At 51.0% G+C, this 12,636-nt stretch overlaps 1 protein-coding gene across 5 annotated transcripts in view; it reads left to right on the top strand.

Moving 5' to 3' along the window:
* CPNE8 (copine 8) overlaps positions 1-12,636 on the top strand; it is a 293,497-nt gene that overhangs the window by 117,060 nt on the left and 163,801 nt on the right. The window contains exons 7-8 of one of the 5 annotated variants that reach the window (XM_019543523.1): positions 4,340-4,399; positions 7,477-7,540. The exons of the other annotated variants lie outside the window; for them this stretch is intronic. Of the exons in view, the coding sequence (XP_019399068.1) occupies positions 4,340-4,399; positions 7,477-7,540 (124 nt within the window). The remainder of the gene's footprint in view (positions 1-4,339; positions 4,400-7,476; positions 7,541-12,636) is intronic. 5 annotated transcript variants of the gene reach the window in all.

The following is a 12,636-nucleotide window of genomic DNA, read 5'->3' as shown; positions in this document are numbered from 1 at the left end:
AGGCATTGGGGGAGTCCCTGTTCCCCCGAGCACCGCCAGGAGTGACCAGGAATAACGGTCACAAGCTGGCAGAGGGTAGGTTTAGGTTAGCTATCAGGAGGCGCTACTTCACAGTCAGGGCGGCTAGGGTCTGGAACCAACTTCCAAGGGAAGTGGTGCAGGCTCCTGCCCTGGGGTTGTTTAAGAGGAGGTTAGACGAACATCTTGCTGGGGTCATTTGACCCCAGTACTCTTTCCTGCCATGGCAGGGGGTCGGACTAGATGATCTGCTGAGGTCCCTTCCAACCCTAGAAACTATGAAACTATGAAAGCAGCTCCCTGTGCTAAGGCAGAATTGAGGTGCTCTTTTAGTTTCCCTAACAATAATCTGCTGAGCTGGAAGTGCCTGTGTGATCCTGGCCAGGACCGTGGAACCGGTCAAAGGATCTACCCCAGGTTTCCCAGCAGTCCTGTAAACACGTATGTGAGAGACAGGGGTGGGTGATTGGATGTCAGTGCAGAGCAGGACATGTGCAATCAAGCCGAGAGCTCCCGTATTAATAGCTGCTTCTGTTCTTTAGGTAGGTGCCTGCCGGCAGTCTTGCTTACAGCTACCTTGTACAATGCATGTTCTCCAGGTCTCCAGGGAGAGGCGCTGTCTTGGCTCCTAGTCCAGGCCTTCTGCTGGGGACGTTCCCCCTCACTGCCACTAGCCATGGGAGCTGAGGAGCATGTGGGTCATTTCTGCGGCATGTGGCCACGGAGGAGCAAGAAATCTGGCTGTGCAAGTATCTGTGAAGGGTGAAGGGGCTCTGAGTACTGCCAGGCCAGCCCCTGGGAGCGGACCTGGTCCTCTATGCAGCAGTAAGACACACCCAGGAGTGCAGGGGTGAGCCAGCCCCATGCAGTGACCAGGGTGTGCTGGGAAGTGACGAGTTGTTCACTAGACCCAGATGCAGGGGTGGATGGAAGGAGCCTCTGGGATCTGTCAGCCACAGTGGCCAGAAGGATGGTTAGGTCTGAGATTTTGGCTAAGTTTGATACCGGAGATTGAAACAGTGCTCTGAGAGAGACTGGGCAGGGCGGTGAGGCCTTCCTGGGCTGGGGGAGCAGACTAGGTGTGTGTGCGTACACATACCCATACACATACATGCACATGCACGTACGTGTGTGGTGACAGGGCTGAGGCAGGAGGGAAGTCACTTGCTTCACACAAGCCCAGTCTCTCCTCAGCCATCTCATGTGTCATGCTGCAGCCTCCCCATTGCCAGGAAGCAAGAGCGGGTCCCTGAGGGCTGGGGAGGCCACTCGGGCCCTACGTGAAAGATGCAGGACGTTCCTGCCCCCGCACGTCAGCTCAAACCTGGCGGAGGGACAGACGCATGAAGACAGGGCTAAGGGAGCTAAATTTACGTAGCCTAGAAAAGAGCCAGTTGGGGGGGAGGGCCCTTGATTGGCGTCTATACATACCTGCAAGGTAACAATGTAAATGAAAGGAGGGAATTGCTCACTGTCCCTGGAGCAGTGGCCTGAAGCCAAGGGAGAGATGGGAAGGGAAAGCTGGTAACATCCCAGGCAGGGGGAAAGGCCTCAGCTCTGCAGGGTACAGGTGGGACTGGTGAGCTCTGCTGAGACTTGGTGATGGGAGACCTGGAGAAGCAGTGGTAAGGTAGGGTCAGGCTGGGTTTATATAGGCTAGGTTAGCCAATATTGTGGCTCAGGCTTTGGTGACTTGGGCTTAAATCCCTGTTCTTCCAGGCTGTCCGAGTGACTTCAGCCCACATCCTCAAAGACATGTAAATGCCTGGTTACAAGTGGAGTTGGGAACATGACTATCTTGGGGGACTGGGCCTTTTCCCGTCCTTTGTCTGCTTCCTTTCTTGCAAAATGGGGATGATGGTTCTTTTCTGAGTTTCGGTGCGATGCTGTGAGCTCCTCAGATGGAGGAGCAAGGCATCAGTCTTGTGAGGAGGAGCAAGTCTTGTGCTGAAGACCAAGGGCTCTGCTCTTTTCCTGTATATGAGGATCTGGCCATATGATCTGAGGAGGGTGGGTATATGAAGGAGTGGCTTGGCATTTAGGGGCTACATTCAAATCTAGTATAAATAGGTACAACTCTGTTTAAGGAAATGAAGTTGTGCCCTCTCACACCACCTTGCGTTGTCCAAGCTGTCCTCCGATCAGCCTAGCCTACATCCTTGGTGTCAAGTAAAGTTAGTGTCCTTAATTATCTTTCCAGAGAAGTGGAAAAAATTGACTCCTTCAAATAAGTGGAACCACCTTGTGGCTGCAAAATAGGACTGGAAACCCCTGCAGAGCAGTGTCTTGACAGTTTGGATACTTCTGGTCACATGGGAAATAGCGACAGGCACCTGCTTTCATTCTGGGGTTTTCACACTACCTGGAGGCTTGTGTGGCATGCAACAATGGAAAACAATGGAGAAGAAGTTGTGGCCAAACCCCAGTCGTATCTGTCCAAACCCAGCGTGAGCTCCTTACTTTAGAGTGAAGATTTGGGTGCAGACTTTTGCTCATTGTTAGTAACCAGCTGCTCCTCCAGCTCTGGCTGTTCTGCCCCACGTGCTAACACTAGTGCCTGCCAGGTTTTTGGGCTGAGCACCAAAGGCAACCCTGTGATCTTGTCAAGATCCTGATGAGCTGGACCCTGGCAAACACACAGATTCCACCACCTCCCTTTTGGAAATTTCCATTGAAGCTTAGATGGAAGAGGGGATGTTTTCCAGGAGCGAGAAAAGGTAGTTCAGTGAGCGCCTGTGGACAGAGGAGCAGATTTCATTCACTGTCACAGCTGCACGCCCAAGCCTGATGCCTACCTGGGGCCACAGCTGTGAGTCAACCTTCTCCGCTGCTCCCTAGTCCTGCTGTCCTCCGGTGGCCCTCTCCCAGACCTCCTGAATTCAGTCTGGCCACAGCTGGCACTTTGAGGTTACCTGCCATGCCCCAGACTCCTTTTCAAAAACTTGTCCAACATGGTGCAGGGGCAGTGGGTAGCGTGAGGATTTCTAGGATTTGGACATGTCCAAGACTGGGTATCGACCACTCTAGGCGGTTGAAATGACCTAGAAAGGTCTCTCTTTGTGGCTGGCATCCAGATGGGATGAAGAAGGCAGGGTGAGGTTGGGACTAGGTTATTGGGGAATGCCCTTCTGTGCTATAGAGGAGGTGGGCACTAATATAGTGTAAGCTGACGCCCAGTCTAAGGGACCTAGTTTCAGTCTAGGAAACATGTACCATTCCAGGAGGGATGTTCCGGTGCTGACCTAAGTTAGGGGGCAAAAATGCCAGTCATTTCTAGGTTAGTTTTGAGAACTTGGCAGCCTGTTGTTTGAATGGAGAAGCCAGAACATGTTGGCTGGCAGTTTCTATTCTGCTCCCTAGGGCCGAATGAACCACCCAGGCTCTCGTCACCCATCTCATGTGTCATGCTGCAGCCCCCCCTGGGGCTGAATGAACCACCCAGACTTCTCAAACAGGAAAGCTGCTGCCAGACCCTTTTCTATAGCAGCCAAGTTGCTACCTACACAGCCAAGTTGCCCACCTACCCCTGCTTTATGGCACCCCCAGCTGCTCACACTGTCCTGGCTGGATTAAGGGCAGAACAACAGATGTGACTAAAGAAAGCTCCTACTTTCCCGCATCAGTCTTTGTGCCAGGGCTTTGGCTGGGATGCTCCAGCTAGTTAAAAGCCTGTGTTGGTATGTGGGACACAGTGGGAAGGAGATGCTCCAGCAGTATGATCACAAGCATTGCATGGATCTGGGAGACAGGCCCCCCTGACCTGCCAGTCTTAGGCCTCCTCTTATTGTCATGGTCCCTTAGCACAAGGGCCAAAGGACCATTTGCCTCGTGACATCTCTTGCTCCTGGAGAGTGACTTTTAGGCTCAGGTGTGCCAGACTCATAGTCACATTAACTGTTAACTGGGAAGCTCTGGGATTTAGACCCAACTCCTATAACCCAGAAGTCCCTGGGTTTCCCTAATACTTGCATTGGCACTAGATTTTCTTCAGCACTGGAGCCTACTTTCCCCAGCCCCTTCAGAGGCAGCAAAGATGTAAAAAGCCACCCAGAGAATGGACCTTCTGAGTGTATGGGTACTGCTGTCCAACTAGGTCAGCACAACCAGGGGATTGCCTAACGCTTTCCCGTGGGCTCTCCCTGAGCTGTTGGAGAATACACTTCTCCTTGTCCCCTTCCTCATCACAGATTGCTACTTTCATTTTGTGAGACCCCTTGCCGCCCAGCTCATTCTTTCATGAATGCTGATCCCAGGTGCTTCGTGTCTCCTGTGAGCTGAGGCGTTGCCAACACTAATCCCTGCTCTTTCTGACTTTTGGCAGGATGGGAGCATTCACCTTGCATTCCAGAACCGGGAAGCCCACGCCATCCGTCTCCAATGGGTGAGTCATGCAGCTTCTTTGAGGTCTCTTCAGTAGCATTGCAGAAATAGGAACCGGTGCGCCAAGCTGGCAAAGGTGCGTGCTGTCAGGGGGCAGGATGTAGGGGAGGATCCTTGCAAGAGCCCTGGCAATGCTCTTGTCACTTGGGGACCCTGATATTAGGATGAATCCTAGCTCCCTGCTAGGATGAAACTTAGACTCAAGCAGAGTCTGGGCTCCTGCCCCAATCTTGGTTCCTTTCTGAATAGGCATGATTAAAGTTCATTGCAAGGAAAGCAGACCCCGTGCTGCTGGCTGCATGGCTTTCTGATGGGAATACTGCCCAAGGGGTGAGAGCCAGAGGTTGGCCAAAGACTTGGGGCCTAATTCCACTCTTATCCACCCCGGTGTAAATTGGGAGTAATTCAAAATCAGGTCCAACACCTGGGAAAACATCTCTCTCTCCTGGTCTCTTCCTTCCTCCCCTGTATTCCACTCTGCTCCCTTCTCTTTTTGTCAGCCTCGCTCCCGCCCCTTGTGGTTCATCACACCCGTGCGGAGGCTCTCAGAATGGCTGTAATCTAGCCATCACCGAGCTAATAGCCACGAATTAGCTCATAATCATGGCAGGGTCACTCAGAGCATCTCACGGGTTTGTCTTTTTTAGACTGAATCTATTTGACCCATGGCAGGTCAGCTCAGTCAGCCGGGTGACCGGTGCTGATTCAGAGCAGTGACACACCTCCTCCCCAGCAGCCCCTGCAGTATCTGCATTGCCACCTGGAACAGCGAATGGCTCAGCCTTGCCAACCAGTGTCTAGTTAAGTCCACTCTGGAGCCATGACTTTTCTGTGTAGGACTCCTTGCACACACATATAGGGCTGTCTTGGAGACAGTGGGCCATATTCCCTACTGGTGTAAATCAGCAATGCTCCTCTGAACTCAACGTGCAAGATCTAAATTGGCAAAACACCATCAGACCCAAATGGCCAGATCCCCAGCTGGTGTAAATCAGTGGAGCTCCATTGAAGTCACTTGACCAGATCATTGGCTGGTGTTGATCAGTGTACTGCTATTGGAGCCACAGATTTGCAATAGCTGGTCAAAGCATGTTAACAGAAGGAGCCTCAGAAGGGTTGAAGGCTGGGTTTGGGCAATTGCTTCTCCAGTTAGGTTGCTTATTAGAGCCTCTTAAAAATGACCCCAAAGCTCCAGTTCCCAACAACAGGTCCGGGCTCTGCAACACTTGCCTCTGAGTCATTCAGTTCCACAACCAGTCCCAGTCCCAGTCCCCAGCGACTGAACGTCTGTGTGAGAAACATCACCCTTGTGAGCTCACAGCTCCCCTTGCCCAGTGCAATTCTCCCAAACAGCCAACAGCCTGGTCAGTACATGGTGCTTTGTTGAGAGTCAACTTCTAGGCATGGTTGATCATGACACTGTGTGGTCTGCATGGTGCTAGGTAGCACTACAAACATAACATGTGTCAGAAGCCTCAAGACCATCTGGCAGGCCATCGGCAGAGCCAGGAAGAGAACCCAGGACCTTACCGCCCTATACTCTTTCTTCCTAAGCCCAGCCTGGAAGGGGCATGTCTTGAAAGGACAGAAGCAGATTCCAGTGAACTTAAAAGAGGCGCCTGCCCAATAGCCAACCAGTTCAAGAGAGAGGGGTCTTGCCCCAGAGAGGCCTGAGCAGAAAAGCGGAAGCCCAGAGAAATGTCCAAACTTTAGCTAGGCCCTTAGGAAAGGGGGAAGGGCACGCAGCCCAGACTCAGCTTTCACCACAAGTTGAGGCTTTCACAGCCTTGCTCCATTTTGTCACGCAGACCTGAGCTGGGCCAGCAAGTCAGACCCACAGGTAACCCAGAGCCCTATAGACTACCTGCATCTTGTCTCTGCCCGAGTGCAGCACTGTGTGGGGGGAAAGGGCTTTCTAGCTCTGAGCCTGTCTCCTAGCCCAGCACACTTCTGTGTTGCTCAGTTGGGCAGATGTTGAGCAGGCAAAGTGCTGGCTACCTTCCTACCCCTAAAGATCCCATCACATTGGGTGATTGTACGAGTGATGCCATTAACATTTACACGTGACAAAAATGTCACTTTGTGTGGCTTAATCACAGTGTACACTTGCAAGGCTTTTGGGAAACAACTTTTCATGGTCAACTTTGCAAATTGCAACAATAAAGCTGTCAGCTTGCCCCCCACCTGCGGGTAGGCTCCAGCTCTGACCCCCCCCCAAAAAAATAGAATCGGGCCCCTCACCATAATGTGACAGAAAAATTGAAATGGTTTCATCCTCAGGGTTTTATTCTATGCCGCATTTCAGTTTAGGGGGCATAGAATAAAACCTTGAGGATTAAACCCCTGTCATGTGTACAAGCGCCCATTACCAAGAATTTGAGGGAATTGGGGAAAATGCTAGTTCCGTGTTACCTTAAGGAGACAAATAACAGGATGTCAGGGAGAAGAAAAAAAGGAAGCGAAGGGGTGGGGTGGGGTGGCAGGGACAGGAGGGTGGGGAGGGAATGATCTAGGGAAATAGAGGGGGGGAGAAAGAAGGTGATACCTGAGTGATGGGTGGGGCATGTGGAAGCTGGAGGTATGTGGCTGGGGTGATAGAGGTGATGGGGTGGTGACAGTGGGAAGGGGATGATTGAGTTGGTGGGAGTTATAGGGCAGAGTATAGGGAGAGGCAGGGCATTTATGCCTGGGGGCAGAGATGAAGCAGAAAGGCCTTGCTTTATTTAGCAGAACAGCCTGGGTGTATGTCTCTGGGTTTCTTCCCCTGCTTGTATAATAAAACCCTATATTGCCCCATTCCCAGCAGATGTCAAGGAGTAGGTAGGCATCAGGGAGTGGCAACAGGCAGGGTAAGCACATGTGCCCATGGGATCTTTATCCCAGGAAATTGGTGGGCTTTGGTCCCCCAGAGCAGGGGCACTGACAGTCTCCTGGTGAGTTATTGGGTGGCAGAGTTCAGGATGGCACAGAGCCTCTGGGGGAGCTCCTGGGGGCATGAGTATCCCAGGAGTAGTGAGACCCTGGGGCTTAGCCAGCCCAGAGACTCAGACCCTGTCCCCTCTCTCTTTTCTTTTGCAGTGGCATTCCAGGGAAAAAATGTGGCACCATCATCCTGTCAGCTGAGGAGCTGGGCAATTGCAGGGTGAGTGGTGGCTGCAGTGCTTCCTGGTGGGTATCAGACCAGCAGTGGCAGGAGAGTGCTTGGTAGCTACATGAAGACCTGAAGAACCCACCTAGAAAGGTGCAAGTGGAAATCATGGCAGGAGATTGGGATCTGAGCTGGGGTCAAGCTGGGTCTTGAAATGGGGAGGAGAAGACCCTCCCCTGGGTTCTACTATTGTTTGTATGCTCATGTGCACACATATGCATGCATGTGTGCACATACACACACACATACCTGTGTACACGCAGAGCATGATCACATCAGTGCTCTCAAGTGAACGGGGATCAGATCAGGGCCCCGGCTGGATCGGAGGCCTCTCCAGAGAGATCCCAGGGTGCTGTAGCTGCTGGTGACTCAGGTGGAGATAATCCCTCCTTGCTTTCATTGCTCAAAGAGTGCTGTACTTGCAAGGAGGAGGTAGGGGGTGGGACGGAGATCAGCTTGATGCTCACTTTTGGGTGGAAGATGTCACAAGCCAGCAGGAAAATGGGGTGAAGGTGTGGGATTCTCCTCCAGGGAGTGAGTTCAGCACTTTCCTATTCTTCATTGAAGGGAATTAATATATCCCCGCCCCCAGGATTGTGCTGCCCCCATTCTGGCAGGGCCTCAATTCTCTCCCTCCCACACAGATCATGAAGTGCCTCCTGCACCTCCTGCTTTTGTCACCTCAGTCCTCAGCAGCTGCTAACCTGGAGCCACCCACTCTGCGTTAGCGTGACCCTCAGCTGTACATTAGCTGGTGAGCTGGACCTGGGACTCTAGCATTGGCTGTGAAGCTGAGAGCAGGGGCTGCAGTGAGCAGCGCCAGGCTGGCAGAGGGGCACAGCCTGGAAGAGGTGGGGGGTCTAGATGGATAATTGTTCCTGATAAATATTTCATTGCTTAATCTTGCCAAGAAAAGAGGCCCCTTATGGAGCAGGGCTGGTGTGAGGAACAGTATGTCACAGGCAGAGTCTTTTTTCTTTCTGCTCTGTTCTCTTATTAAAATTTTGTGGCTGACTATAATGCTCACAGAACTAGGGCAGGCATAATTCAAGGCAGGGTTGGGCAGGTTCTCTTAGCTCTGTGGATTCCCATAATTTCTGAGTCCCCTACTATCCCAGCTCTCAACTAGCCCCTCTCCCCATAGCCAGGCCACAACATCTCACTCATGAGCTGCAGGACCCCTGCTTTCCTGGGCAGAGGTGCAGCAGTCCCCAGGGTGGGTTTGTGTTGTACAGAGCTGTTGTTCACAAAACAACTGTCAGCCTCCTTGGCACCTTTGACCTAAGTGAAGGTTGGATATTGGGGCCAGATCTTCAGTTGATCAGCATCAGTCCACTAACATCAATAGAGTAAGGCTGATTTATACCACCCAGCTCTGTGCTGCCAGGGGAGTGTCCCTGTGGCATGGAGCCAAGGTGGCTGTGGTTTGCCTGGTGCATCCTGCACAGTGTGCAGCCCCCACTGATGTAGCCCTTGGGGGCTTAGAAGTTGGATAGCCCTGGGCTAGGCTATCTCCAGTAATGGAGATAATGCCAGGTCTGAGAAGAAGTTGAACTATGGTACCAGGGGGGAGCAGCAGGATATTGCTACCCCTCTGAGACAGGCTTCTGCATGGCTGGTATTCTCAGCAGGTTCTGCAGTGTGGGATCCAGCAAGCCAGCTGTGCTTCCTGGGACCCAGCTGCTGCTCTGCTCCCTGACATGTTTAACCCAGTGGTGCAGAGTCAGTAGTTGGTACCTGCTGGCCAGGCTCTCATGATTGCCAGCATGCCTTCCCATCACACAGCTCACTGGCTGCACACCCATAGCCCTTCCACCCCAGGGCTCTGACCCCAATCTCACATCCTCCCTGCAAACTCAGCAGCGACAACATGAGGCATATTGGCAAGAACAGAAATCATCCTGGGGCTTGTAAGTGACAGACATGAGGGTATGTATGGAATAGATCGAAAGTGTGTGCGCACACGCATGAGTATGTGCATATGTATGTGTTCCCTCCCTATGTACCCCTGGAGTACACCCTCTATACCTACATGCATGTTCATCTCCCAGAGTATAGATGCATACAAACATATGCATCTGCACCCTCTTGGGATACATGCACACATCTTTACTTATCCTTATAGTACATGCATACATGCACATACACCCGCACACAGTTATACCTACATGCAGCTCACCTTGGTGAACTCTCTCTCTCTCTCTCTCTCTCTCTCTAACATTCACACTCTCACACATACATCCCCTCTAAACAACAGTATACTCCCCAAGAAAACACTCCCTACAGCTGTATAGCTGTATATACCTATACTGGTATGCGCACATACACAAACACTTCACAGTCGCACACAATACCAGGATTCACGGGCACACAACATGAAAACTCCATGCCAGGGCACAAATAGTTGTGTACGTATATCAGTATGGTTTAGATGCTCTCTTGAGGTCCCTTCCAGTCTTACTTCTCTATGATCTATGTATATAGCACAAACTACTCCCAAGCTTCCCTCAACAAACTTGACCCACCTTCTGTTACTCCCAAGAGCTTGGTGCTCCTGTCCTCATCTCCAGGGCCCAGACAGAGACTGGTTGTGTGAATCGGAGCAGCCCTGTCACCTGTTTTGCTGCAAAGAAGAGCTGAGGGGGTGAGAGCAAACAGGAATGCCATGGGCTAGGCCTTGAAACACCCTGGGGCAGAGAAAGATGGTCTGCAGGGGCAGCAGCTGGATTGTCCTCTCTACTTTTGTGTAGCACCTCTATTGTTAAATCAACCTCAGAGAATTTACTCCTGGTTTTCATTGGACTCGCAGCAGAATCAGGCCCAGAGGAGTCGCTCCAGATTTACATCAGAGTGAGCAATGGAAAAATAAGCTCCAGAAGGGGTGGTCTGCCCACCAGCTGGCTGGACAATCCTGGTGCACACTGAACCAGAGACATTTTAGGGCCAGGTCACCCTGTCATCCTGGCTCCTGATGGGTATATCCTCCATGCTTAGATCTCCTTTTCATAGCCTACAGCAACTGGGAGGAGAGAGTGCACAGGTAACAGGCAACTGTCACAGCAGTCAGGAGGTGATGGTGCCACTCAGGGAAGTTGGCTGGGTTCATCTGGCATGGTGGTGTGATGAGCTCACCTCCCATCCTCTCTTCCCCGCATCCTTTCTTCCTCTCTTCCCCCCATCCCAGTCGGGCACATTTGTTGCGCTTAGGACCATGTCTGGCTGGCTCACACTGGTTACCTCATCAAAAAGACAAGGGTCCTGGGGTCAGGAAGAGGCAGTCAGCTCAGTAGCCAGGTACATTGTGATTAGGAGGCTCATGGAGGGCTATTTAAAGGACACATCCTGCTCCTATCATGGTTGAATGCTTGCAACTCTCATTGGCCTCTGCCCAAAGAAGGATGCACCCAGCATCTCACAGCATCAGGGTCTTAAAGATATGCAGTTGGTATTGTTACTACTCACCCAGCACTGGAGCCTCTGTGGCAACCCTTGGCAGCATCCTTTGCTGCTAGGGAGACGGGCAGTGTCATGGTAACTGATACTCTGTGTTGTGATCCCCAAGGCTTTGCCTTCAGCTGTCACGGGGGCATGACCAATTTGAAATATATGTGGTATGTGGATGGTCAAACGCAAATCGAGGATCTCATGGTCCTTGTTTGGGGAGTTAATGCTCATAGTGTGCAGCCCAGCCTGCTACCCCTGCGTGCACAACCTCTCCACACTCTCAGTTTTATATGCTCCCTCAATGTTCAGCTCAGCAGCCCCACAGGATTATAATAATGCCCTGCATTTTGATAGCACTTTTCATCTGGGGATCTCAAAGGGTTAGGGCGAATATAAACCTCATTGCAGAGACAGAAACAGGCAGAGAGGGTTGTGACCGACCCAAGCTCACCCAGTGGTAGAGAAAGGAAGGATACCCTCAAATTTCCCTCTTATTACTACTAAAAAGCATTCTCTAGCAGAGTTAGAAATGAACCAAGGAGTCCTGACAACAAATCCCCTCCTTTAGCCACTAGATTTCTTAGTTGCAAGTACACTCCTAGAAAAAATTAAGTAGATTTTAGATAATTGGATAGATGGTCAGATAGATAGACATAGGGGCATGTAGGAGAACAGAGAGAGAGAGTTTTGTATAGGTCACTGTGTATGGGGAATATATAGATCTATCTCTGAAATACAGCCATCTCTGGCATACAGCCTGGCTGCTTGTAAGTGGGGTGAGTATGGCCCTTTAAGTGGGGTAGCCAGCCCTGGGGAGGGAGCCCAGCTGTGAGTGATTACCTGGCAGTTAAAAGCCTAAAGGCCAGAAAAAGAGCAAACAGTTTGTATTATAGGCAGGAAGCAGATGGAAACCAAAATGTGCTTGCCTCTAGGGAGAGCTGCAGCTAAAGGACTCTCTCCTGCTGCCTGGTGAAAGGATAAAGTTTTGTTTTACTTGTTTATTTAGGGGCAAGGACTCTTGTTTGCATTAAAGGACTGGCTGAGGGGCTCCCAAAGGAGCTAAATCAGGTGGTGAGGCTGCAGGTGCCCAAGGACTGCTGTTTGGACTGAAGGTCTTCTAAGGGGGCAAAGCCTATCTACACAGCAGCAGATGCCTCAACCCACTTCCACTGTTGCTCATCAGCACATAGCAGCCCTATGAAATAATAGAAAAAAAGGAATGGAAATGACCTTGCAGTTAATTGAAACTCGAGGAGGAATTTAGTGAGTCATAATATGCCCTACACTGGAATTTGGCCAGGACAGTGGGGGTAACTCTCTCTTACCTAATGTCAAGTAAAATTATGAATTCCTGTTTCCCAGCCTGTCTTCTGAAGATATTGCCTTGAGAACAAGGACTTTGAGGTCAGAGATAGAGTGGTTGTTCTGTGAAAAGTGTTCTTCCACTGGTTCTTTACCATTTTTCATTCTGCCATGTAGTGGTAATTTTGTTTCACCAGCATTATCTCCATGAGAGCTTTATGTGCATTGGGTAAGGGATATCATGTTTTGTGATAGGCAGGTGTGGGATCCTGATGATTTTGCATTGATTCTGGTGACAGTGACATGACATGTTGGCAAATTTTAATTCGTTATTCTTTCAGGGT

This window comes from Crocodylus porosus, unplaced genomic scaffold (assembly GCF_001723895.1).
Source record: "Crocodylus porosus isolate Cpor-Errol unplaced genomic scaffold, CroPor_comp1, whole genome shotgun sequence".
Taxonomy (NCBI): Eukaryota; Metazoa; Chordata; order Crocodylia; family Crocodylidae; genus Crocodylus; species Crocodylus porosus.
Note: the sequence above shows the minus strand (reverse complement) of the source record. Positions and strands in the feature narration are given on the sequence as shown.